Genomic DNA, 27,574 nt, shown 5'->3' on the forward strand with positions numbered 1-27,574 from the left:
TGAGAACTCTCAGGATCTTCTCTCTTAACAACTTTCCTGTGTCTCGACACAGGTGTTCACTGTGTCACCCTGCTGTACATTACATCTCTACTCCTTGTTCGTCTGATAATCGGAAGTTTGTATCTTTTGACCACCTTCCTCCAATCCCTCCCTCTCCCAGCCCCCATCTCTGGTAACCACAAGTCTGATCTCTTTTACTACGAGTTCGGTGGGATTTTTGTTGTTTTTTGTTTGTTTAGATTCCACATATAAGTGAGATTATACAGTATTTGTCTTCCTCTGCCTGATTTATTTCACTTTGCATAATGCCTTCAAGGTCCATCCATGTTGTCACAAGTGGTAGGATTTCCTCATTTTTTATGGCTGAATAGTATTCCATTTTATGTATATACCACGACTTCCTTATCCATCATCCGTCCATTAAGCATAGGCTTCATCAAGGGCTTGCAGCTTTGGGGGCCGAGGGTCAAGGCCGAGCTCCACCACTCACAGCTGTGTGGCCTTGGGCAGCTACTCAACCTTTCTGAGCCTCCAACACCTCATCAGTAAAAAGGGAGTCAGTCTGCAGACCCCAAAATAAATCATACCTACTATTATTTACTGGCAAGACCTGCCCCAGGAATCTTTCCCTGAACACGTTTCTCTCCCCTAATCCCTTCTCCCACCCCCAATTCCCTCACCACCCCAATACACACAAGCTGGAGATGACCTCTTCCACCCTCAGGCTGGCACAGCAATCGTCACTTTCTAGTTCCTCCTTTGCAGAAACCCATCCTAGACCATGGTATTATGTTGACAGAAGCCCCAGATCCTCCCCAGACTGACCCCTACAGTCACACTCACTATGCTGCTAGGAAGACCGAGGACACTGCAATGAGTTACTATTGGCGGAGGTTGTTTTTTCATGTCCTGCTGGAAGCCACAGTGTGGTGCTGGTCTCCCTATAAATATGAACCACCTAAATCATCAGCTCGTGGCCCAAAGCACCCTGGGGAAGCTCTGTGACATGAGGACAGACCCATCTCTACTGACAATACTCTCCATTCACACAGAGTCATTCCACTTCCTCCTCAGGCGGTCAAGCACAGACAAGGCTGGGTCCATCCTGGCAGTGGATGATATGTACTGAGCACCGTGCGTGGGCTGGGGTCTTGGTTAGGCACCGAGGACGTGATATGGCAGGAAGGAGACAGGCGGGTGGGGTGGGGTGGGGCTGCCCTGCAGAGGGTGGAGTGTGGTCAGAACGAGGAACATCAAGCAAAGGATGACTGGTGAGATTGAGGGGTCACAGAGAAAGGGACCTTCCTAAATCCTTTGTGGCCTCTTAGGCCTTCTCAAAGGAGGGTTGGAGCCGATCAGCTTCACTGGGCTACACCAGGGGGCTGTGGCTTCTCCCCAGAGTCTCAAGCCCAAGCCTGAGGAATTTAGCAACAAAGGTTTGAAATAGCAGAAAACCCAACCAAAACACATACAAAAAACTTCAAGGGCAGGAGAAGAGATTATTAAGAGTTAGGAAGACATTTGTGTGTTTTAATTAGCGAATTCTGATTGAGAAATTGTCAAACAGCTTTGGTTGGATTTGCCTGAGGATGGCTTGTGGCTCATCCCCACCAGAGTCTCTTCGGGAGGAAAAAACTGTCCTCCCAGGACCAGCAGGCTCCGCTGACACAGTGTAAGATGCCCTGTGTGGTGAGGAGCTGGGGGGAGGGCCCCTGACAATCTCACAGCCCATTGTGCCCAGGAAGGCTCATCCAGGCAGAGAGGTTCTGCCCTGGGGACCTGGTGGGGCCAAGGGGCTCTAGCCAATGACACCCTGGCTCTCAGGCCACCAAGGCCAGCAGTCCCAAGGAGGCTCACAGAGACGCAGTGGGATTTTCTTTTTTCAAATGCCTGGTCCCTCTCCATACGTGGTCAGAATGGACAGCTCATGGGCATGGGTTTTGTTTTGGGGTTTGTTTTTGGAAAATGTGTCCAGGAATTTACTTCTCTCCATAGGGACTGGGAAGGGAAAAGTGCTGTGTAGAGGAGAAAGGGTGAGAGCTCCACTGCAGAGAGGGGGGCTGTGCCCTGCTGTGGCTGTGGGTGAAGCCACAGAAGTGCTGGGGAGTCTGAGCTGGGGACATGCTCTGGACTGCGGGCAGATTTTTGGCTTTGGGATTTGTAGGAGAAAACTCAGTAATAGTATCTAAATTAAAATAAACATGCAATGTACTGGAGTGACACTTGTTCAAAAATAAAGTCAAAAAAGAATAAAGAAATTGTGGTCCAGAAAACAAAACCCAGCAGCAACAGGTCGTCACAGGACGTGGGGAGGAGTCATCGCACTGCAGAGGCGCGCAGGGCGGTGCCCTCTGAGACAAGGGCATAGATCTGCTCTAGGAGGCCCTTCCTGCCCCTTGGCTTCCACGCAGATCTGCCCCAGCGCCACCACCACCACCCCTCCTCCCTGGGCTGGCAGGGCTGAGAGCAACCCCCTACCCTCAACCAGACAGACTGGAAACTCCAGCACCGAGTGGTGCGGACCACGGTGCGTGGCTACCAACGCGCGAGGAGAAAGGGTGGGTGTCCAGAGCTGTTCTCAGTGCAGCCTCTCAGACCCCAACCTGCATCTAGACCCAATGAAAAGATGAAGACCCAACTTAAGAACAGTTAAAGCAATGGTGACCCGAGGATTGCCACGGTGGGGAGTTTTGGGAGCCTAGTTATTGATCCATATCATTCTTAAGGGATGGTGATCACCTGTGAAGAGTGCAAAGGCGGCGAAGTGGAGATGGCGCCCAGACCTGGGATACTAGAGTCAGGCCCCCGCCCCCATCTCGACAAGCCCGCTGCGCGCTCTCTGAGTGTTTCAAGGCGGCACGCCAGCCGGATCCCTTGGGGCGCGCACGGCTGGCTTGTAGAGGGTGAGGAGGGCGGCGGCCCAGGCTCCTCCCTCCTGGGCCCCGGGCGTCTCTGCTCAACCCTTGCGCGGAGGCGGGCGCCGGGGCCGCTGGGCTCCCGCAGCAAGCAGAGGGGTCAGCGCGGAACCGGAGCCGCCTGCGTCCTGTCCCGAGGCCAAAGCTAGCACGCCGGCATGGCCCCCCCAGAGGCGTCGGATGGCAGCACCCTGTCCATCTACATCGAAATGTTGTCCTCCTTCCCCTACCTGCTCTTCATCTTCGAGTTTGTGAGTGGCTGGCGCGCCGGAGCCGGGGAGGGGGCGGGATGGGCCGGGTCGCGCGCCACCGCGGGGGCTCCGCACAGCCGACCCGACCGGATCCTAAGTTGCGAGAGTCGCAGAAGCATCGGGATAGCGGGGCCAGGGTGAGGAAAGTCTCCCTACACCCTAGCCGTTTGGCCCCTTCTAGACCGATGACAGTGGGAGAAACAGTCTCCAGGACTTCGGTGGAAAAACCGAATTCGCAGCGCGAGTCAGATGTTAGAAGCGGGTCACGGTCCATCCGTTGCGCTGGTTCCAAAGCTGCCCTCTCGACCCGCTTCACACGGGCCGCGCAGAGGAAGCTGTTATTGGAGAGCGACCTCCTTGTAGAGGCGCCCAGCTCTGTCCAGGGTTAGGATTTCGTTTACAAAAATCAGCAAAAGAAACCTAGTAGAGGTTTGGAGATTGGGTTGGTGTCGTAGGAGGAGCTGCATTCGGATTATTCTTTTCTGGCCTTTGGAAGTATCTGGCCAGAGAACGTATTAGCGACAGCTTTGATCTGGCAATAACAAAACAGGCCTCCTTTGTCTCGCCAAAGTCATTCCGCCCTATGTGTGGAGTGAAGGGAGGGAGGGGGCTGGTGAGAGCTGTCCTCTGCCTTGGCTGACCTGAGCAGTGGGAAGGCCTCGGTACCTGACATTGGTCCCTCCTTAGGCTGGAGCCACACAGCAGTGCACGTGGCAGCGGGAAAGCGCTTCCTACCCTGGGCTCCCGGTAAAGTGCTTACGGTGTGGTGAGGCTTCACACCACCCTCAGCCTAAACTCCCCAGGGGCCACAGGCCCTTATGTGGGAGAGGGTGTGCGGTGTGTATTCTGTGGGTTCGGAGCCTTGGAGCCAGGGAGACTCCTTTCCTTGCACACACCCCCGCCCCCTGCAGAAGAGTTGGTTGGAAAAGAGTTTGTCCAAAGCTGACTGTTTAAAAAGGGACCCCAGCTTCTTATTGCCTGATGGAGGCGGGAGGGTGTGAACAGCAAAGGAGCAGGTTCTGTCATCCATGGAGGGTTTGGGGAAAGGGCTAAGGGGATCGAGGGTGCCTGGTGGCCCCATATCACTGCATTTGTGAGAGCTGAGTTGAGCTCACACCTGCGTGTGTCCAGAGTGACTTCAAGTCCTGGGGCTAGCCAGAATCAAGGAGTGACATCTAGAAGAAACCCTGGACACCACTACCACCATTTCTGGATAGGGACACCCAGGCCCAGAGTGAGGAGGGTCTTGCACCCAATGGAACATTCTGTCCCCAAATGGCTCCTCTGGGTGCGTCTATTCAGCACTTGGCCTGTGCTTGTCCAAGGCTGATTTCTGAAGATGAGCACACAGTGTCCATGACCCGGGAATAAGTAGTGGGTGTTCCTTCAGAGGCCACTGTATTTCCAAAGGCAGAGTTTCATGACCAAAGAGATGATGGCTGATGGTGAGGTGTGATGGGGCAGAGAGATTTTGAAGCAACAAGAAGTCTTCCTAGTGTCTCTTCAGTTGCCCTAATGAGTGGCTTGCTCTGCCTTTGTAGCTGTTCGGGGAGCATTGTGACAAGAATCACGAGAGAGTGTGTTAGCAGGGCTTCGTGCAAAAGACTCAGGTGCACCTCCTTCTCCTGCCTTCACAAGAGCTGGCTCAGGTGGCAGCAGGTGTGGGGGGCCTGGCTTCACAGAGGGGACAGCCTCCCAGTGTCCGCTGACTCCTCTTGGCATCCCAGCCTAGGGGAAGGAGTGCCCCTGGGGGTAGGAACAGCCCAGGCAGGCAGGGTGATCTGTGGGGGAGGGGATGGAAAGATCCGCTAACTTACCAAGTGAAAGGAGAGAGCAGGGGTACAGGAGATCTCAGAGCCATGGAGTAGTGGAAACTTAATTCTCCAGGGTACTTTTGTGACCTGTAATAGTAGAGGCTTCTAGAAAAAATAATTCTGCCTTGCCCAGACCACTTCCCTCTCAGCTGTCTTAGAAGTTGTGTTTTCTCCTCCACCTCAGCCCCTCCTCTCCCAAAGCCTGAGAGGTTCTGGGTGCCTCAGTTGTCACCTCCCAACGCTTTCTTCCTCTCTAGATTGGGGATGGGTTCCAGGGTGCCTGGGACAAAGGAAAGAAAGCAGACACCAGTCCTTTAAGATTTCCCCTACATGGATTTTACATAGGAAGCTGGATGTGCTTTGGTGTGTGCAAAAGCAGAGACTTGAAGGGCCCGAGGAGGCGCTGGCCATCTTGGGAGAGTTTTTTAAACTGTAGACTATTACAACACAACAACAAAAAGATAAACAAGCCAGTTAGAGAATGGGCGAAGACTTGAATAGATATTTCTCCAAAGAAGATCTACTAATGGCCAATAAGCACATGAAAAGATGTTCAACATTATTAGTTGTTAGGAAAATGAAATCAAAACCACTATGAGGTACCATTTCACATGAAACTAGGATGATTATTATCCAAAAACTGGAAAATAGCAAGTGCGGGCCAGGGTGTGGAGAAATTGGGGCCCTCATACATTGGTGGTGGGAATGTAAAATGGTTCATCTGCTGTTGAAAACAGTTTGGTGGTTTCTCAAAAATAATTATGACCCAGCAATTCCACGCCTAGGTTTATAACCAAAAGAATTGAAGGCAGGGACCTGAATAGGTACGTGTACATGCGTGTTCATAGCAGCACTTTTCACAATAACCAACAGGTGGAACAGGCGAAATGTCCCATCAACAGAGGAATGGACAAACAAATTGTGATATATTCACACAGTGGAGTATTATTCAGCTGTACAAAGGGATGAAGTATGGAGACAGACCACAAAGTTGAAAACACTGTGCTGAGTAAAAGAAACCACACATAAATGTCCCATATTTTATGGTTCTATTTATAGAAAATATCCAGAATAGGTAAATCCGTAGAGACTGAACACAAACTGCTGGTTAGCCAGGGGCTGAGAGGAGGGGGAAACAGGGAGCAGCTGCTTAACGGGTACGGGGTTTCCTTTTGGGACGATGAAAATGATTTGGAATTAGATAGACGTGGTGGTTGTACAACATCGTGAATGTATTAAATACCATTGAACTGGTCAATTTAGCATGGTTAGTTTTATGTTATATGAACTTCTCTTCAATTTTTAAAAAAATAAAAATTAAGAAATGTTTCAAATATTATAGGAAAGTAAATATAGTACTTTAATAGGCACCCATGTAATTATCACTCAACTTTGTCAAATCTTAATATTTTGCCTTATTCACTTTTAGTATCAGGGAAATAAAGCTTTTCAGGTGCATCTAAGCCCCTGGATTCTCCGCTGTCTTACTCTCCTCCCTCCATCCTCAGGACGCCCCTGGGTTAGTGTGTTCCTGACTCCTAAGCAGGGTTCAGACCTTCCCTGCACACCTGACTGCCTGTGAACTACACGGGGCACTGTGTTATGTGTCCTCACACTTTATGGAAATAGTATCATCCTGTATGTATCCTTCTGCAACATGCTTTTCATGCAACGTTCTTTTGAGATTTATACACATTGATGCTGTTTATCCATTCTTCTGTTGAGGGACATTTTGGCTATTTCCAATTTGTGGCTTTTTGTTATTGCAGACAGCATTGCCAAAGAACATTCTTGTATTTGCCTCTGTAGTTACATGTTGGGAATTTCTTGCGGGAACACACAGAGGATTTGACTTGCTGGGTCATGGGGAATGCATATCTTCATTTTCCCGGATGCTACCACATTGCTGTCCAAAAGCGTTATTCCAATTTACACAGCCCAGGAGCGGAGTCACTGGGAAGCTCATGAAGCTTAAGCTCAGGACCCCCACTTGCTCAGGCCCCTTCCAAGACTCAGACTCGTTTTTTATTCTTTTATAAAGAAGGTCCCCAAATTGTATAAGCTTCAGGCTAAATCTGGACCTTCCTGACTCTTGCTAGCAGTGGATGAAAGTCCTATTTGTTCCTCATCCTTGCCACACTTGGTAGCGTCAGACTTTTGTAATTTTCTGCTAGTCCAATGGGTGTGAAATGGTTGATTAGTTTTTAAATCTGTCGTCCAGTGAGTTGCTTACTCTGAGTTCTTATTTCCATGCCTGACCTCCCATTTGCCTGGGAGGGGCAGGTGTCAAACCTTTGGCCCCCAGGGCCCACAGGGTGAGGTACCCTCCCCTCCCAAGGCAGGAACACTGCCCACAGGAGCAGGGAAGGGTGATGGCCGAGGGTGGGGCATGGTCACCTTACCCTGGCCCAGCACCCCTACCCCAGAGTTCCGGACCCCTGAAAGCTGCAGGGTCCCCACAGGAAGTGGAAGGCAGCCCAACCAGGGGGTGTGACCCTGCCTCTCTGAGCACCCCCAAAACCCCACAGGCCATGCTGCTGTTGCAGGCAGTGGGGTCACAGGTACACCCCCATACAGACCCTGGTGGAGTGTCCAGTGTTTCCCCTCCCCAACTGGTGTACCCAGGGCTCTGCTTCTGGCCTGTTCCCCTGTGCCCACCCAAGGGGAACCTTCCTTTTGGCACCACAGTCTCTGTTTCTTCTTCCTCCTCCTCCCTCTAAGCCAGGGGCATCATGACACTCCGGCCACCATTCACAGAACAGGATGTTAACATAGGGTGCTTTGTGTCTCAGCTCTGGCCAGGGCCCCAAGAAGAAATTTCTCTCACAAAGTGCCAGGAGATACCCCCCCACTTTCAGAATTTGGGAAGGAAATGCCTGAAAAGGGGCTATGAAATCATTAACCCAGCTCCCTCCTCCCCAGACTATCAAAGGAGTGGAGCCACAGAAAGAACGGCCGGGAACTCAGAACATTTCTTTGGGAAGAACCTGCTAGGAGTGCCACTCGCCTCTCCAGGGGCGGGCGTCCCTTCATTGCAGGCGCCCTTCAGGGGCTTGGGGACTCAGAGGAGTAGGGTCACCTGTGGGAGGTAAAGCTTGTAGGGTGGCCTTTATAGGGTGGGGGTTGAGTGGGGGAACCACTTGGAGTCGGTTTGCAGTTTCCGTTCTTACAGTGAACTGGACATAGTAGTTACTAAAATGAGCCTGTGTCTGTGACCCAAAGTGCCTGGGGACTTTTTATTATTTGAGGTGACCAAACAAGTCCTGGGACATGCCCTAGATGTTCACCTGTCTGGGGAACAGCGGCCCCAGAGCCAGGATTGGGCAGTGGGGTGGGCGGGCAGGATGATGGAGCAGCTTTCTGGTGGGTGGTCCACATTCTGCTCCATTGAGAAGGCCCCATGAGGACTCCTGGGAGATGAGAGATGTGGAGTCCAAGACCTGACTTTCCAGCACTGGGAGGAAACTGAGGCTCGGGGGGGGGGCAGCTTGCCCCTCAGTCTCCAGGGTGGTGCTTCTTGCAGTGACAGCAGATCACGTCCAGGTCTCTGCACTTGCCCAGACACCCGGGATGAACTTCTGCCCACAGCAGAAGGACCATGAACAGGTGCCCCGCCCACCTGGGAGCCCTGGGCAAGGCCTGGTTCCCTTCTCTCCCCCCAGGGAGTGAAGGGACAGCTCAGAGCCACTGGGGAGGTCACACTCCCCTGGGCTGCTTATCAAATACACACCCTGGAGGTCCTGAGTCACTATGTCCAGGGTGGGCCCAGGAATCTGTATTTGATAAGTAGTGCACAGCCTCCATTGATTCAGTGAGGTTTGGAGTGGTCATGGGTAGGCCAGCCCACCCCCTCGACATTTTTAAGGGGGGACAGTATAGTGGGGCAGGTCTCAGGGAGAGGCTGGGGCAGGGAGCCAGGTGCCCTGAGGTTCTCCTTGGTTCAGGGCAGGTGCCCTCTCTGTGCTGCCCCAGCCAGGGACCCCTCCTACACTCACCAGAGAGTGGGGGCTGCCCTGCTGGCCGGGGCATGACAGCGGCTGAGGCTGGCCTTCCCTGGCTGTGCCCACTGACCCCTGGCCCTGTGTCATCTTCTTGTGTTGGGGGCCCTTCTCTGTCGCTGTTTAGAAGGGGCTAAGGCTACTGCCCGGTTTTCTCCTTTCCCCCTCTCTAAAGGGAGGGGAAATTACAGGTAGAGGTCTCTCAGGGGTTTGTTCTTGGAGTTGAGAAGTGACTTTTCCGGTTTTTCCAGAAGCAGAGGCCTGCTCTGATCAGCAGTCAGTGACTGAGCAGTTCTCTGGAAGCTACTAAGTGTGGTGATGGGGACTCTGGGGGGTCATGCATATGTCAGCACAAAGATTGCTCTTAAGCTTTCCATAAGTTACTCTTTGACCTGCCACAGGTGGCGTAATGTGGGGGGTGGTACAAGGCCCGAGGCCCGTCTCTGTCCCCGTGCTTCCAGGAGAGAGCAGGAGGACCCCAGATGCCATGGCAGGGGAGAGCTCATGCTCAGGTGGGGCCAGGGACAAAGGCTGACTGTTGGCACCTGCAGGCACACGGAGAGAGGAGAGCACACTGGGCTGCTGGCCGAGGCCGCTTCTGCAGCCTCAGGAAGGGCTTGGCTTTGCTCTGGGCTCAGGCACCTTCTCTGAGGGATCTGCTGGGCTGGGGACTGAGCCCCCTGGGGCCTGCCTTGAGGTGGGATGGGCCAGCCGGTCTAGACGGGCTGGGGGCTGGGGGCTGACTCCTGATGGATTCAGAACTGAGCCCTGGCTTCCACCTGTGACACAGTCCCTGGGGCTCCCTCCTGGCCTCTCAAGTACCAGTCCCTGGAAATAGTGTTTTGGACCAAAGGCCGCCAAGGGCAGGGCTGATGGGATAGCCCAGCAGGGGTTCTCCTCGGTGCTGATGGCTGGGGACAGTGGGTGAGGGCCCCCTCGTCCCTGAAGCACTAACGCCATGGGGAGGTGCAGGCCAACTCCTCACAGGTTTCAGACTGTTCCCGGGAGCACGGAGCAGGTCCCTGGATTCTCTGCATCACGGGGCCCTGACTTGCCTTCTAGATTCTGGTGGAAGGTTTGGTTCCTGGTCGGCTCCTGCTGGGCACCAGCAGCATAATGACTTCCTAGAGTGACCTACTGGCCTTGATTCTCCACTCCAGGCTCTCGCCAGTCCCAGCTCAGTAATAGCTGCTGTTCTGCCCACACTGGGGCAAACAAGCCTGTGTTGAATCACTTCAATGCACCGAGGCCCTAGGGCCTGAGGAACTGTGTAGGAACTAAAGGAAAGCCTTGTCAGCAGCCGTCACACACTGAGAGGCACAGGCAGGGGGAGGAGGAAGGCCCAGGGCCACTCAGCCAGTCTCAGCTGACCTGAAACTCCACACCAGAGCCCCGCTCCTGTTAGAAGGCAGCTGGGCTGTGAGGGGAGGGGCAGGAGAGGAGGAGGAGGGGGAGGACCCCTGAAACTCCTGGGTCCAACTTAGAAGGAGGCCCTTAGAGGGCCCAGGGTACAGGCTTTGGGTGGGGTGTCACTCCAGGAAAAGAGGAAAGGAGGAAGGACAGAAGGTGAAGCCCACGTCCCTACCCTGTTAGTAGGGGTCGGGGTGGGGGTGACAAGGGTCCTGTTGATGGTCCCGGGGATGAGGACCACAGCCCTGTGTCTGCTGAAGAGGGAGCCATGTCCTTCAGGGTTCTGATCTTTTCTTGTGTTTTGGTCTTAAACACAAACCCTGGTGTTTTTTCCTCTGAAGGAACAGAGCCTGTTGAGCCAGTGGAGGGCTGGGGAGGGGAGCCTGCCTCCCATCGCCTCCTCCTCTGTGATCTCTTCTGCTCTAGACTCAGGGCTGCTGGGAGCAGGATGACGGCTAAGGGGCTAGTCTTCTCTCCCTCCAAGTTACGATTCTCATGGCCATTTCCAAAGCCGACCCTATATTGGGTAGATTTCATGGTGAATGGCCTGTGGGTCTCCTTGGGTACCTGCCACACGCAGGGACGTCCTGACCTGGCTCCATGAGCAGCCTGTCAGAGCTGGCCCTCAGCAGCTGTGGAATGTCAGCAGGCCACTGCGCCTCAGTTTCTGCATCAATGAAATGGGGCTGTAATAGCACCCACCTTAAGGCTTGCTCTGAGGGGTGAGTGAGTGTAATGTCCACAGAGTTCTTCAAACAACGTGCACACAGCTCCTGCTCAATAGCTATTATGTGCAATTATCATTAATTTACTAATAAGTCAAACACCTGCCCCGAGATCCACTGGCCAATCCGCGCTGAAAGGGGGCAACTGCAGGAGGGGCTGTGAGGCGATCCTGCACCACCTCTGACCTTAGACGACCTTCCCGGGCAGGGTGCACCACGCAGGGGAGAGTGAGATTTGGGGTGGGTGTGGCTGTGGAGGGGACACGTGACTTGTCCCTGGGGTCCCGCAGTACTGCACAGACAGCACTCTCTGTAGGGCTTTCCCAGTGGCTCCTCTGCTCGGAGCTACCCCTGGTCAGCCCGATGGGGTGGCCAAAGGGAAGATGGGGCCATGGCAGTCATGTCCTGCCTTCTGCCTTCGAGCTGGGGACTTCCTGAGCCTCTCCTGCACCGCCCTGCCTGCCTGGTGCCAGGATGGGTGGGGAAAGCTCTGTGAATCCTGAGTGCAGAGCAAAGTGCTGCATCTGCCCGAAGGCGAACGAACCAGTCACCAGAGGGCCCGGGATTAAACCTTTGGAAACTGATTTGTCATCCGTGTCAGCGCATCACCGTCTGGGCAGGCACTGGAGCAGGGAGAGGGCAGCCTCTGTACAAAGTTGTGCCCCACCTTCCCCAGCCTCCACCCTGCCCTGCAGCTGCTTGGTGATAAGTGAAGGGCGGTTGGACTGAGGGGCCCAGCAGGAGGGAAGCACCCAGCTTCTATGTCTTAGGACTCTTTCCAGAACCAGCCCCACAGTCCTCGCTGGTCTCCATTAGTGGCGCTCCTTTGTTGCAGGTGGCATGGCATGTCCTTCAGGCCCACCTTACCCAACACCTCCACTTGGAAGCCCACCCTGCTTCCAGGGTCCTGCAGGCCCCTGCTTGTGGTCTGTCTCCCGCCTGGACCCTGAGTCCGCCCATGTCCCCGCACAGACTGCCCTCTGACACATTTGTTCTCAGCGGGCAGTGTTAGGAGAGGGGCTGGGTCTCATCTCCCAGCTGGCTGATGTTTGTGAATCACAGCAGAGTCCTTGACCCCAAGGGTAGACAGAGGGTGAAACTGACAGTCACCACCAATTCCCCAGGGAGACCCCTGGGACCCTCAGAGAAGCGCCAGGCCATTGATGGGGGTTTCTTCTCACTGTTGGCAGGCGCACACCTGTTTTGTTGGTTGACTACACTACTGACCTATTTGGTGACTCCCATCAATACCTTTTGTTTTTCTCTCACTGAAGCCACTCCAATCTGGTCTACATTTCCACAGATTTTGTCTCTTAGAGGTGGCTTATCCGTACTTTTCAGGGAACATCGCTGTTTCTGTTTATCCTGCTGGGTAAAGCCAGGGGGTACAGGCGTGGTAGGAAAAGTTTCCATCCAGACGAGGACAAGCCTGCGTGAAAGCTCCCAGCTTTGTGAATCTGGAGGAGCTTTCCTCCACTCAGGAGCTGTTGACCATCCTCTACCTTGTGCGGGAGGGCGATACTGGTCAGAGATCGTTCATCATGCTCACGGCCAGTGCTGGGGAGCAGAGGTGTAGTGGGTACTATGGAGAGAAGATCATCCTGGGACTTCAGTGAAGTGGGAGTGCAGGCCTGAACAGGGCCTTTCCAAGTCCACACTCGCCCTGGTAATATCAACTACAGACCTGAACTCCCCTCCTCTCTCTGTGAATCCCAACTCACCATCCCTTCTTTACAAACAGACTCCAGGCCCCCTGAGTCCTGGTCTTGCCTTCAGTGTAGGTGAAAGGACACTATCTAAGCTGGCCTTAGGAGGGATGGTGACAGGATAGGTCCTCTGAAAGGAAGGAGCCTGCTTATGAGGGGCCAGGAGGGCAGAGCAACAGGCATTGGTAAACTGAGTCAGGTGGCCTCAGCACCACCCCCAGTGTTCACCTTGGGAGCAGCCTCAGAGCTCAGACTCCCAATAATTGGGAGAAGGGGTGGGGGTCCCCACACAGGAATCTTCTGACTCCCCCCAGACACCTCCCCATGGGGTCAGAGTGGGGCATCCTGTGCAGATATCTGGGCTCCCTGTCCTGGGCAGAGGTGTGAGCTGGTGTTCACCCTCGCTGGGCCCTGACACTTTCACCAGGACCTGACTCTGCCCTTGGTGGACCCAGAGCTGCTCCAGGGGGGCCTTGGTGGCAGGACGGGAAGAGAGAAGACAGGAAGGGAGAGAGGGGTTCCATTTATTAGTGTGTGTCTTTGGATAAAGTCTGTCTCCCTGGATGTTCCTGCCTCGGTGCTGGGCGTGGTCTTGGTCACTCTCAGTGTCTGTTAGATGCGTGAATGAATGAATGAATGAATGAGTGGGTGAGTGAGTGAGCAGGTGAGGGAAGCCTCTCCTCTGACTTGCTGGGAGCTGAGTCCTCCCTACAAGGGGGTGGGGGTCACACAGGAACTAGAGGAGCTGGCAGAAGCCCCTCCGTGCTTGCCTCCTGCTACCCCTGCCTCTCAGTCCCCGGCCTCCCTCTCAGCCCCGTTCTCTGGGGTCTCCGGGAGGCTTCAGTGTGTTGGGGTCTTGGTCTTTCTCCTCTGACCTCCCTCTCCGTGCATCCTCCTGCCCCCTGGTGCTTATGTTTCCTTGACTTCACCTTGATGGTGTTTCCCTTCTCTGCAGATGCTCATCCTTAACCTGCGTCTGCGCGCGCGCGCGCGCACACACACACACACACACACACACACACACACACACACACCCCCTTAGAGCTGGACTGCTGAGCCCCTCCCTGAGCACACAGTCGCTATGCTGGTCAGTCCCCACAGCACACGCCCTCCTGGCATGGCAGTGACCTCTGACTGCTGGAAGAGGTCAGCGGGTGTAAACACTTCCAGCAGCAGAACCGGGGCTGCAGTCCTGGTGACCTTGGGAGAGCAGCAGAGGGCTCCGAGCTCACGGCAGCAGGGACGAGTCTCATCCAGTGTGGCCATCTTTTCTTTTCCTCCCTGGAGAGATGATTTTGCCCACCTGACCTAAGCGGCAGGACGGCTGAGTGTTGGGGGCACAACCGGTGTCTGTGGCCGGAGTCCTTTACTTCTCGAGAGTTCAAGGCTCAAACTCTCGTCACATGCGCCTTCAGGCCGCACACCACGCCCTTGGAGCTGCTGGGAATCTGACGCTGCGCTCTGAGGGGCCGCACTACCAGATGTGTGTGTGGGAAGTCCTCTGTGGGTCACGTCTTGACTTGTTTCTGGAAGAGGGTCTGCTTGTGGAGACCCTGACACAGTAAAATGGAGCACCAGAAAAATACAAAGAATCTGAGCCATTCCTCTGCACTGGCCTCTGTTTTCCAAGTCCTACAGGAAAAACACTGGACGATTGTGGATGTGGAGCTCCTTCAGGCCCGCACAAGCAGTGGGCACGCCGTACCAATCTCAAGAACATGCCAGAGGATTCCTCTCCCCCTTTTGTGACTGAGGCTCACTGTTTGTAGGAAGACTTTCTCATATTTTTATGTTCTTTGTGTTTCCTTCTGTGGAGGCACACACATTTTCTTCAACTTTGGTTTCTGGGAGATCATAGGTTTTTCTCTTTTTGATGCTTTTGAAGTTATTTTTAAATCCTGGGTCCCACCAAAGTTTGGAGGGGAGGCTTGTGCATGTGGAGATCCTAGACCTCCTGAAGTTTTCACGTGGTTACAGGTGAGGCTTTGCCTCCTCACATGACAGTTGTGACAGCGAGCATTTAGAGTGCCCACAATGTGCCAGGCACTCAGGACCAACCCCGTGAGGTGGGCACTGTTGTTATCAGTATGATTCAGATAGGGAACAGAGAGGTTAAGTAACTTGTCCAGGGACAACAGGACACCCAGCTAGTAAGTAAGAGCTGATTCAAACTCGGTAATTCTGGCTCTAAAGTCTACACCCTTAACCACGCTCACCTCCATCCTGTAAATTAATTCCAAAAGAATAAAGAGAGAACCTTCTCTGAGTTCACACGAGACCTCCCCCCAAGACTATCTCCTGAGGAAACTTTTGTCACAAAAGTCATTTGATCGGGTAGACCATGGATGTAAACTCTCAAGTCTTGGGAAATTTTTTGTCTTGTTTTGTACATTATCCTTGGTTCTTAGAGAACATCAACTCTGCTCAGCATCCCAAACTGGACTGAATTAAAGATGGGTGGTTTGCAGTCCTGAAACATGAGGGTGGGTGGGAACTCAGATTCCCAGCTCTACCCCGTTCACAGACGCTGAGGCTGTGACCTGGCGTCTAGAGGACACCCAAGGTCGAGCGAATCTCACGTTCAAGGTAAGACAGGGATTGAAGCTTGAGGAGAAGAGAGGACAGGACAGGACAGGACAGGAGAGGAGGGGACAGGAGAGGAGGGGAGAGGGAACTTTGCATCCATAACCCAGGCAGGACCTGGAGAGGCATCTGGGCCGTGTCGCTGGAGAGCAGGGCAGGGCATGGAGACAGCAGGCGTTTATTCTGCTGTCTGACGGGAGTTATCAGAACATCATCCACAGGCTCATGTTGTGGAAACACATTCCCAGGCCTTTGGCAAAGAGCCCGGGCTGTCTGTCCCTTGTCCTGTGACTCTGCTTCTCTCCAGTCTAGTCAGACCCTGGGCCCGAGACCTGGGCACTGGTGGTTTTCCAGGTGTCTCGGGTGATCCTAGTGTAGATTGAGGCCTGAGAGCCACAGAGCGTTAGCCCAGGCCCCACCCCCATTTCCCAGTTTGGGGACCTGGGGCCCAGAGAGAGGGATCAACCCAGGTGACTCTCAGGCCACCGACTTAGAGACCTTTGTCTGAGACCCCCCTAGCCAGCCGCCCCCTCTCTGGTGTGGAGGATGGTGACCCAGGGGCAGGCAGGGGGTGGAGGGAAGTACAGCCTGTACTGTGGACAGAGATGAAGGGAAACTGAGGCAGTGCCTCCACTGTGTGCCTGATGTTGTCAAGATGGTCGCCTCTGAGCGTCTGTCACCTGGAAACTGGAGCCGCTTAGAGTTTTCTGTACGAAGGGAAATGCTTGACCCTCACCTACCCCTTTGCTCTTGACAATATCTGTCCAGCGGCGTCCTGAGGCCAGGACGGGTGGACTGCTCCCTGCTCAGGAGGCCTTCTCTCCCGGGGGTGGGCGCAGCGCCCGCGCTCTGCTGCTCTCTGCACACTGAGTGGGGGAGCGCGGCAGGCACGGGCTGTGTCCACGATTCACGTTGAGTCCCGGCTTTCCCCTGAGTGGGGCCTCGGAGGCCTTCACACCGGCCCCGCGGCCAGTGCTGTCTCCAGCTCTCCCTCCTTCCGCCCCATCTCCTGCCACTCCTTGTCCCCCACTTCGTGCGCAGCTCCCCGGCCTTCTGAGCCCTCACTGTGCTTCAGCTCCTCTGGACGCGGCGTGCACTCTCTCCTCCCCCGGAGAGCTCCTTCCTGACCCTTTGGCCAGGTCAACCAGCTACGGCCACCTCTCCCTTCAAGACTCGAGGGGCCCATGCCCCAGTCCAGGCTGCTTTGCCCACTCGGGGCTGGGCATCATCCAGCACTGTAAGTGGCTGCCTCTGCATCTGTCTCCACCGGGCTGTCGGCTCCTGGGTGGGCAGTGTCTAACCCCAGTTGTTGGGTGGTGCTGGGCACAGCGCCAGAAGCTTCACACTCACATCCACAGTTTCAGCCAGTTTGCACCAGCCCGCGATGTGGGGAGACAGCTGCAAATTGCCATTTACAGATGAGGGAGCCGAGGCCCGAGAGGCCGAGTCACGTGCTCAGCCTCCTCCAGTACATTCGGAGGAGAGCCCCTCTCAAGGGCTCACGTGCGCCCCCAGCCCGTGCAGACGCTGCGTGGTGCAGGTGCTGCGGGGGCTGGCATGTGCCGGGAGGAGTGGAGCCTGTACACGTGCACAGCCGTCAAAGCTGTTACCCCTTCCAACACGCATCTGCACTGGAATTCTCACAGCAGCGGGGTCTGTGTCGAGGGCACTGTCACAGACGTCTAGTGGGGAACAGACTCTCTATTCTCAGCCTCCTCTTTTTCCCTTCTCCCCCCATCCTCTCTCAGGGTTGTTCTGCACCCACCTCAGCCCCCCTCCCAGATGGTCCCCTGTGCAGGTCGCCCTGCATTTCTCCCCGGGGCACCTGCTGGGCAGGGCTGTGAGGGGGAGAGGGCAGGCCCACTGCCCATCTCCTGGGGGCAAACCCTCCAGGTTTAATCATTTCATCTGTGCTGAGGACATTCCCTTCACATGATGTGTTTCTTAAAATACGTTTCCGGGACAGACGGGGCCTGGTGGCATGTTTCCTATGAGAATGTCCCTGGGCACCAGAGATTCCTCAGCTCTTTCCAGTTGGAGGCTCCAGAGAGATGAGACGCATTCACTCAGTGTCCCCAAATGGTGGGTCAGAATGGCCAGTGGGGTGTGCTGTGAGGGTAGAGATATTTTGTAAAAATCCCCTTGAGCAAATTTCTCACCTTGAAAGACATTATGCTAAATGAAGTGCCACTTTTATTATATGATTCAACTTGTGTGAAAGTTGAGCATAGGGGGATCTATAGAGACAGGAAGTAGATCAGTGGTCCCTTAGGGATGGGAGGGGAGGGGAGCCATAGCTAAAGGGCACAGGGTTTCTTCTGAGGTGATGAAAATGTCCTAAATTGGCTCTGGGGATGATGGTTGCAAATATATGTGAATATCCTAAAACCATTGAATTGTCACTTTAAATGGGTGAGCTGTGTAGTATGTGAATCATCTCTCATTAAAGCTGTCTAAAAGAGAGAGAATTTCTCCCCACCATCTTCCTATGAAACTTAGTGCTATAGATAAACCACACAAAGAAAAAAGTCAGTGTGATTTTTAAAAGGACCTTTGCAAGGTGGTCCATCCAGATGGGCGACAGGGTCCTGAGGTACGAGGGGGCAGGGCTGGGATGGGGCACAGGGGGGCTTTGTTCCTGTGGACAGAGATTCTTCCATAGACCCCGGGAAGCTGCATAAGAGTGTGTATGTGTGTGTGTGTGTGTGCGCGTGTGTGTGTGTATGTGTGAGAGAGAGAGCGAGAATTCCTAGGGAGCTGGGACACAGTCTTCATCACACTGCTGAGAGCACACGCCCACAGCAAGTGGAGAGTCGGGATTGACCTGGAAGCTTCCCTCTGCACTGGGTGCCGGAAGCTCAGCCCAGAGCTGGGGCCACGCTCGCTAGTGCACACTCAGGACTCTGTGGCAACACTCAGTGTGGTGAGTGTGCTCTGACTTTCCCTCACTTTTCCCTCTTTGATTCCTGACCGAGCCACACGGGAGGAATCCAGCTGAAGGAGGTGCAGTGAGCTGAGTCTGCAGACCAGGCTCTGAGAGCCGCCTTCTCAGATTTTAGCATTTCCAGGGACCACCCATGCATTCATTTACCTCCTATGTATTCTACAGTTAATTTTTTCCAAAATACTTCTATCATTACCTTAAAAGTAAAAACACTGCCCTTCTCCAGATCACCTTTGCCTGCCCATTCTTGGAGCTCCTGTTCTAGTGGAGTCCAGACACCTGGCTCCACCTGAAAAACTGAAGACAGTGACAGAACCATTTTCCTGATGTGGCATTCGGTGTCCCTCAATGCCATGTCCATTGACCACATACATGTAGCTCTGACCTGCTGGGTCCCAGGTGGGATTCCATAACGGTGGGCTCTCCCCTCCACGTGCAAGGCCAACCGTTCCTTTGGGATTTGGTCCATCAGTCACTTGCTTAAGCACAGCCCTCTTACAGGAGACCCTGAGGGCCAACTAACTCGGACACTGGCACACTCTGGACAGGCCTTCCCTGTGTCCCACACCCCAGAGTCAGCCATGAGCAAGGGGACCCTCACCCCCTCCCTCACCTGGTCAGGGGCAGTGCCATTTTGTAACTAACCTGATACACCTGTCTTGTGCTGAATGCTGCAAAGGAGAATACAGGGCTCCCTGAGAGCATATGAATGGGGGACCTAACTTAGATTGGTCCTCTTCTGATGCTCACCAGTTGACCAGGCAAAGGGCAATTATGAGAAATGTGACCCAGGCACTTGAGTCTGCTCTCAAGATGGGCATGCCCGATCCTCCCTCTTCTCCATGCCACACTCTCGTGCCTAATAAATCCAAGTCCATCTCAGCCATCAGCACGCTCATGTCCCTTTGTCAGTGCCCGTTATAGAAAAGGCCAAGTAATCTGTTTGATCATAAAGTCAACTATGGATGAGTTCGACACATCTTATTCTATGGCAGTCTGAGGATTTGTATTTAATTGATTTTGTTCCAGTTACTATAAGTTGTAAAGCGTGTCCCACTGGCTCTGTCATGTGCCTTCCTTCAGGCAATCTCAGATTCAGCAGTAGAGGAAGTCTTCTGGTCAGAGATGCCCAGATCAGATTCATGAGACCCAACTTGGTTTGATAACTCCAGATTCTTCATTGCACTGACTTTTCTACCCAGATGTGATTCTCTCCTGATGCTTCTCAGCTAAGAGGCTCGGAGAACACCTGTGAGGACAGTGGTACCTCTCACCCAGCAGGTGGGCAGCAGGTACAGGAGACAAGGACAAGGTACCATTTGAGTTCACACCACGGGGCATGTAGGACTGGGGGGTCAGCCTGTCCAGATGCTCAGGAGGATGATACCAAGGGTCACAGTACCTTGGAACCTCTGACTGCTAAGCCATCTCCACCCGTGTCCCAGCCCACTCCCAGCACAGTCCTTATCTGGGTGGGGACAGTGGATGGGGCTGAGCTGATGTCACTGGGATGAAGAGGGACAAGGAGAAGGGGAGAGAAGTACAGAGAATCCCAGCTTGGGGTGTGCTTGTCCACAGGGGGAGCGGGACTGTGGCACTGAGGGGTGTTATGACCCCACGTGTGTCCTTATACTCCCCTTTGATTGGGGCTCACTGACCCTGGGAGCATCAGCTGGGGTGTCTTCTGGGTAATGATGGGGGAGTGCTTCTCTCATGCCCATCCTCGGCCACCCGAGGAGACCAGGCTGACCTGGGCCCTCTCTCCAGCCCCAGCTCCAGCACTCAGAGCACTTCCTGGACTTGGGGATTTAAGGCGTCAATTCTTTAATAAGAACATGCTAGTGACATAGTTTGGGTAATTTATTTTGCCAACAAAGACCAAAAGAATCTTCTGGTCACTACCATTTCATAAAAGAAAGGATATTTTTATACAAAAAGTACTAGGAAAGATATAATCTCAGAATCAACCCTCCTAATGATAATGTTGGATGGCATAAGTCCTTTCTTGGGATGATGAATTACTTAACTTCCACAGGCCTCAGTTTCCCCATCTGACAAATGGGTCAGTACCTTGCTCGTAGGGTTGTGTGAGGACTGAGTTAATATTTGTAAAGTGCTTAGGACAGTGCCTGGCATATAAATGTGATCTAAGTGCCTCTTATGTAGAAAATTAAAATTGTATTTAAAAAGTGAGTAAAGGCAGGCAAGCAGAGGATTGGGAAAGACTGAGACTGGAGATCCAGGCTAGAGCCTTGGGGGATGAAAGAGTCATTTGTGGTGAGGAAAACGCCCACCGCTGTTCTCTGCCTCCTTCCTGTTTTCTGCCCCTCGTGCTGCAGCGTGACCTCTGGGTCTGGCCCTTCCTGGGCGTGGGCTCTCCTGGTCTGATGCTCACCCCTGCCCTCCCTCCCTCTGCAGGTCTTTGGGGGCCTGGTGTGGATCCTCATCGCCTCGTCGCTGGTGCCCTTCCCTCTGACCCAGGGCTGGGTGATGTTCGTGTCTGTGTTCTGCTTCATCAGCACCGCTGTCCTGTTCTTGTCGTACACGATTGGTGGCCACTATGAGGAGACTTCCTGGGTCGCCCTGGTGAGTCTCAGCCCTGGATGTTTGAGGGGGTGGGTAGTATTGGACCCTCTGCCCTGGGAGGCTGGCTTCTCCAGCGCTGGGTGAGGCTGTAGAGTCTCCCACCCGCGTTCCAAGGCTGGGCTGGCCAGGCCTTCAGCTCCGAGTGTGCACAGCAGCCCAGGGCTCCTGCAGCAAGGTCAGGAGGAGGTGAGGGCAGAGGGTGGCTGTCGCTGTCTGATCCCCTTGGGGCTGCTCTGCCTCCTCCTGCAGGATGGCCTTTTCATGGATAACCAGCAGCCCACCCTGCCCTCCTTCCCGCCTGCACCTGCCAGGGCCTGTCGGCACCTCCTGTCGTCCAGGAGGGCTGGGTTCCATCTCGGGGGAGCAGGGTCCTGGGGACTGGCCTTGGCTGCCCGTGTGAGGCCCTGCTTACTGCCCAGCTCCCAGTCACAGCCTTCTAAAGCCGGCTCACCAGAGAGGGGCTTGGTGGGGGAGAGAGATGGCCTGTGGTCTCTGTTCTGCATAAATTCTTGAGGCCCATGAAGAGGGTGAAACTTACACATGGACCCCTGCCCCTTACGTACCCTGGAAGGGGGTGGGGGCCATTTGGCCAGATCTCTCGCTCTCGAAAGTTCTCCCACTTAGACTTATGAAGTCACCCTCAAATTACAGCTACTCAAAACTCCATTCTAGTACTTTTTGCTTGTAAACATACCTGGAGCCCTGTGCCCCCCCCCAAAAATTAACAGCAGTAATACAAAACAAAACAACAATGGAAATGGCCTGGGCCTCTCTCACCTGTGCTGGTCACCGAGACCACGTCTGAACCAGGACTGTGACCATGGATGACACTCCTCAGGTCCAGACCAATTTCTACCTATTTAATCCCAAGCCGCCCCCCTCACTTGATCCCCCCTCGAGGGAAAGCAGCGTCCCTTCTCCACTGAAGTCCTTACTCTGCCCTCAAACCAGTGAAATAAAAGCAGCTGGATAAATGACCTCTGTGAGGAGGGGGTTGGAGGATATGGTGATGGTGGATGGGGTGGGGGAGTCAAAGGAAGTAGCAGAACATGACCAGGCACCTGAGCCATCCTGGGCGGGGACAGGTGGGGTGGATGGGCCCTGCTGGGACCACAGCTGCCCCACATCTCCATGTCTGGGCGCCCCATCTCGCTCATGGCTCTTTCTGACCCTGCAGGAGGCAGCCTACCACTGTATCGCCACTGTTTTTTACCTCAGTGCTGCTGTCCTGGAAGGTTTGGCTGCCATCTCCATGCACAGTGGCTTCATGCAGGAACATTACCTTGAAAACGCCTTTGCTACGGTGAGTCTCCCAGTCAACCTGCCCTTGTTCACAGCTCCCACTGCCCACTGACAGAGGGTCTGAGAGGAAGGCTGCCCGAGCTCTCCCCTCTTTTAGTTCAATAACTTTTGAATGAAATAAGCCTTCCCCTCATTTCTGAAGAAACAAAGCCCCAGAGAAGGGATGGGAAGTGCCCAAGACTCCCTTCGTTATCTGGTCAGTACTGCATTCCCCAGGCCTGAGCTGGCCCAGGGGTCCGTGTCTGGGTGGGCTTTGTGGGGGCGGATGTGTGAGGAGACATGAGTGCTGAGTGCCCGGCACTGCCTGAGCTCTCCATGAAGGATCGTATTGAACCCTCACAACAGCCCTGGGATGTAGGCGCTGTTATCATCCCCATTTCACAGATGGAGAGCCAGGGCACCAAGAGCATGGATAACCTGCTCCAGATCACCAGGAATTGGTGGGGCTGGTGTCCAGGCCAGGTGCTCTGTCACCCACACTCAGCACCAGTTTGGAGCAGTGAGTCTGGCCACTTGGATCTCCTGGCTCTCCCTGAGTGGTCTACCATCAAAGCACAGGGATCACTGAGGCCTGGGATGGAAAATCAAGTGGCCAGTGTCTAATTGTAACCAAACTCAATGGTTCATCTCTTGGTGGGGGCAGAGCCAAAAAAGTACAACCAAGACAGCACTAGGTGAAGAAAAGGTTTATTGCTTGCACAAGGAATGGAGAATCCCAGGGATTGCTCCCCAAGCAGTGTCTCCCCATGCTCAGTGCCAGTGGAGACTTTATACACTAGAGAGCAGAGGATAAAAGGTTTATTTGTAACAACTCTGTAACAACCGTCTTCATAGAGGGCACACATGTAGCAGGTAAATGTGCTATTACATACATTGCATGGTCTGAAAATGGCTGCTTGGACTCTCCCAGAGGAGGAAAATTTAAGATGCTAATGAGTTTAAGCTAATTTTAGGATTCTTGGAGCTGGAACATTTTGCAGGGGTCTTGCTGCAAACCTGTGAGTTTCTGCAAGATAGCAACATATGCAAAATGGGGACATCAATTTCTGCAAAACAGACCACATAGTTTCTTCTTGTCTGAAAATCATTCCACAGACCATGTTAGTTGATCAGATCCTCAGTAACCCTTTCCTTGCCTGGTTCCCTGGTCACACTGCCAGGTCCTGGTTCTGGGTCTGGGGCTGTGGGGAGGCCCTTCTGGGCCCAGTGAGTCCAGACCCCCAGCTGTGGGTGTTTGCTGCTGTGATCAGGCCCTCAGCTCTTCATGATGGTGTCTCCTGCCCCACAGCTCTGAGAACCTGTGGGAGGAGGAGGGGCTGGAGGTCACGTCTCCACCAATTCCCTGTGCAGGTCCCTTGTGCTCTCTGAGCCCCGGCTGCTCATCTATGAAATGAGATGGTAATTCCTGTCCATTTCCCTCTAGGACTGCACAGATATTAAACAGCTTCCTCCCGAGGCCTCACAGGGAGCACTGGGTGGAACAGGGGTTTGAACTTTATTCTCTCCATCAGCAGAAAAAATGGGGCGCCAACTGTGTGCCACTAGGGGGCACATTGGGTACCGGTCTCTGAGCTCTAAAAGGAATGTTCTCCAACTGCGGGGCCAGACCCGTTGGTGGGTGAGGTCATAATACGGATTCCTTTTTTAAGGGAATGGGTCAGAATGACAGGAGTAAGAGAATGTATTGTTTCATATAACTTTTTTTCCAGACCTGCTCATGGGTGGCTTGCACCAGTATGACAACTCACCATATCAAATGTATTTCTAGCCATGGGTATTGTTTGAAAAATAAGAAAAAGTTTCAAAAATAGCACTTCTCGGATGTCTAGAGGTCAGCCTATGAATTATGGAAATCCTGAAGTCAAATGTACCGACAGATCACAGGATGTCAGCTCCAGGAGCCAAAGCTGTGCCATCCCCCCATTTTGGAAAGGACAGAGCAGAGGCTGAGAGAAGACCCAAAGGGTGGGCATTGTTGGGCTCTGGGGGAAAGTTCCTCAAAGTCTTGTCTGCTGGTCCCTGTGGGCCTGGCCCTGGCCCTGGCCCTGGCCCTGGCCCTGGGGAAGCCACATGCTCCTCGCCCACTCCCCAGGTCCATCAACATGGCCACCTAATGGTCCCTGCACCCCCTCAAATGTCCCACAGTGTGGGAATGTCTCCCATATTGGTTCATTTCCCAAGATGGCTGGTTTCTAAACAGTAGCACAGCCAGGCAGCCCCTAGGATGCTCTTCCTTCCCTGGAAAGGCTGGTAATCCACCTCCTCTGTTATCCTTCAAATGACTCTGTTTCATCTCCCCCTCACCTAGAGAGCCTATACATCCCCCCATCCCATCCCCAGAACCTTTCTCTCTGAATAGACATCAGCAAGGCCTTTGACAACAATTTCCATAAAGTTATTACAGACAATGGTAATGAAATGTAGATGGAATGGGGCTAGTGGGTCAGCACTTGAGGGAACAACCCAGATGAGGTGGATTAATGCTCCTGCCCACTAGACAGATCTCTAGCTGAAAACCACTGGGCTGCACCGTGTTTTGACTTCTCTTTTACTTTTTATCGAAATGCAACCTACATCCAGAGAAGTGAGCAAGATGCAAGTGCTTGGTGAATTTCCATAAAGCAAACCCCTCTGTGTAACAAGCATCCAGATTAAGAAATAGAACATCGTGAACAGCTTCCAGAAATCCCCTTCTTGTCCTGCCACCATCACTGTGCACCCACACCAAGGATGACCACGGTCCTGATTTCTAGCTGCCTAGTTCAGTTAGGCCTGCTTATGAACTTCATGTGAATGGAATTGTACAGTGTGTGTTCTTTTACCTCTGGCTTCTTTCTCTCCACCGTAGGTGTGTGAGGCTCAGCCCCACTGTTGGGTGGGGATGTAGAGTGTTAATTCTCGTTGCTGTGGAGTATTCCATTCATGACTACACCAGCGTCCCTTTATCCAGTCCACCATTGATCGTGTCCCCCCGTTTGTTAGTTGAGTTGGAGAAACATGACCATGTTTCTCCAGGCACAGTCAGGAGTGCCAGAATCAAGCATCACGATGTCCTCAGCAGGCAGGGGCGCACGGCTGAAATCACCAAGGTGAAATACGAGCCCGGTTCACTGTGAAGTCTCGCCTTTCTATTCACAATATCAATTGTGTCAGTGCACAGGGGAGGAGGAGTCATGATTGCTCAGGATTTAAACCTAGACCCTGCCCAACCATCACATGCCCTTCCCGTGGTCTAGGGGATGGCCAGTCCAGGGTGTGGGTGTCGTCTCAAGACCTTCTCCCACACACCCCTGGCCTTTGGAAGCATCTGGCCTGCCTCTCACCCTCTGTGGTTCCTGATGGGGACCTGCCTCAAAAGCTGAGCTTCTCCCCGCTCCTTTGCTGGCAGCACAGTGTCTGCACCAAAGGGACCCCTGGGATTGGTGGGAGCTGACTGAGGGTAGCTGGAAGTTTCTGCAGAAATCTAGAGGTTTCTGGATCTTAACTGTGGTGGGCAATAATGGCAGCCATTTAGGGAGAGGGGCTTCTGAAAGCATAAGGATGTCCCTTCATGTCCCTGACTGTCAGTGTTCCCAGGTGCCATGTCTTACCCTCACTTGGAAACTAATCCTATTTCCTGTTCCTGTGGGGACTTCTGAGGTGCCTCTCCCAAGGTTTCTCATGGGGTCTGGAACAGCTCAGACAGTAAACTGTTCCCACCTGACGGGGAGAGGTGTTTTTCGGGGGGCTGCTCACCCCTGTGTGACTGCTCCTTTCAGCCAGGGTCCTTCAGAGTTCCTGGATGAGTTCTCTTAAATTTGTTATTAAATAACTCAGCTTACTCATCACCTCTGGTCAGTGAGGGTGAAGGGTTCACCCCTGTGTGGGGCAGGGAGAGAGCAGGCACGGGGACGGCTGGTATTTATGGGCATTTTCAAGAGTCATGGAAGCGTAGCCTCCCTAAGTGTTTTGCCTGGGCTGGAAACTCTTGACCCTATGCCCAAGGTCACAGAACCAGGCTCAGATATTGGACTTGGGGGCAGACAAGCCTTTAGGAATAGATAGTGCCCACGTGAACATAGCACATCAGGGGCTCGACAGGCCACAGAGTGACCATTTCCTACATTTCCATGGCTTTCTTCCCAGTGCCAAAAGTGGCTGACTCGATCTTCCCAGCAGCTTTCTCAGTAAGCCCCCTCCTTTCTCAAAATCCCTCCTCTCTGTCCCTATCCTTCACTTCCTTTGAGCCTGGCTCCCTTGCCTGTGCCTGTGAAAATAAGAATCCTAGAGTATGATTCTGAGAGGGGTGTGAGAATGTCCAGGCAGCATCGAGACCTTAACCAGGGCCAGCAAACTCACATGCTCACATTCTCCTCGCTGAGGCTGTGGGGATCACAGCTGGTAGACTCTGGTCTCACTGGTGTGGAGGAAGGAAGTTTCCCATGGAGAGCAGTTGATACTTGCCTGTGAGTATCATTTGAGGGGCCTCTGAGGGCCCCTGCTGCCAGTTGGGTGGCACCAGCATGATGATGTGAGGTGGCAGATAGTTGGCCTCACATGCCATGTCCAGTGGATCGTTAGGTCACCTGGAGCTCTGTGCCAAAAGCATACTGGGGCCACATCTGGCTCAGCCAGAAAGGATATCTGCATGAGTGATGGGAAGCAGTGGCAGTCCCCACACTTTGGGTCTGTCACCCGAGGGCCATGTGGGCAGACGGCCCAGTGTGGATGGCCCATGCCTTGCCCTCTCCCCGTGCATGCCCATTAACGATCAGTTACCTTGCTTTCAGGTGTTTTCATCTATAGGCACTCTGCTCTACATGAACCATGCATGGTTTTCTGTAATCAGATGGAAGTGGTTTTCATTAAGGAAGGAAAAAAATTTGGCTGAAAAACAAGACAGTATAAACTGATCAGCTCGCCTTCCAGCATAACTTTTTAGAATGCAGAAATGCTCTCCATGGTGGAAAAAAGAAACCAAAAGAAGAGCAATGCTCTGTTTCCTGTGGGTGTTATGTTGACTCTCCCGTGTCCCCTCCTGTCAGGGTTGGGAACTTGCTGTGTTTAACCTCCAACTACTGAGCCGTCTTTCAGGGTCATTTCCTGTTTGTGAAAGACGGAAGCAGGTTATGAAGTAGGGACTGTGACGTGAGAGACCACGAAACAAAGATCTCCTGCTGACCCCTGGACTGGATCTTGAGAACTCTCTATTGGAATTTTCCACAGGCTCTTTTGAGCACCCATCTCATGGCGTGTTTCTAAGTCTTGATGGATGTTCTACGTGTCATAAGGATAAAACTCAGCCAACAAGTATTTGCAGATGTCCACGGTGGAAGATGATAACCTTTGACCTACTTTATA

General features: G+C 53.4%; 1 protein-coding gene across 1 annotated transcript; it reads left to right on the plus strand.

Moving 5' to 3' along the window:
* The first annotated feature begins 2,972 nt into the window (after window positions 1-2,972).
* Window positions 2,973-27,545, plus strand: LOC131399926 (myelin and lymphocyte protein-like). Its single transcript, XM_058534568.1, has 4 exons — window positions 2,973-3,166; window positions 20,765-20,932; window positions 22,110-22,235; window positions 27,004-27,545. Exons 1-4 carry the CDS (start codon window positions 3,074-3,076, stop codon window positions 27,124-27,126), a joined length of 510 nt encoding a protein of 169 aa, XP_058390551.1. The 5' UTR covers window positions 2,973-3,073; the 3' UTR covers window positions 27,127-27,545.
* Window positions 27,546-27,574: the final 29 nt, after the last annotated feature.

The sequence above is a fragment of the Diceros bicornis genome, chromosome 40, assembly GCF_020826845.1.
Source record: "Diceros bicornis minor isolate mBicDic1 chromosome 40, mDicBic1.mat.cur, whole genome shotgun sequence".
Lineage (NCBI taxonomy): Eukaryota > Metazoa > Chordata > Mammalia > Perissodactyla > Rhinocerotidae > Diceros > Diceros bicornis.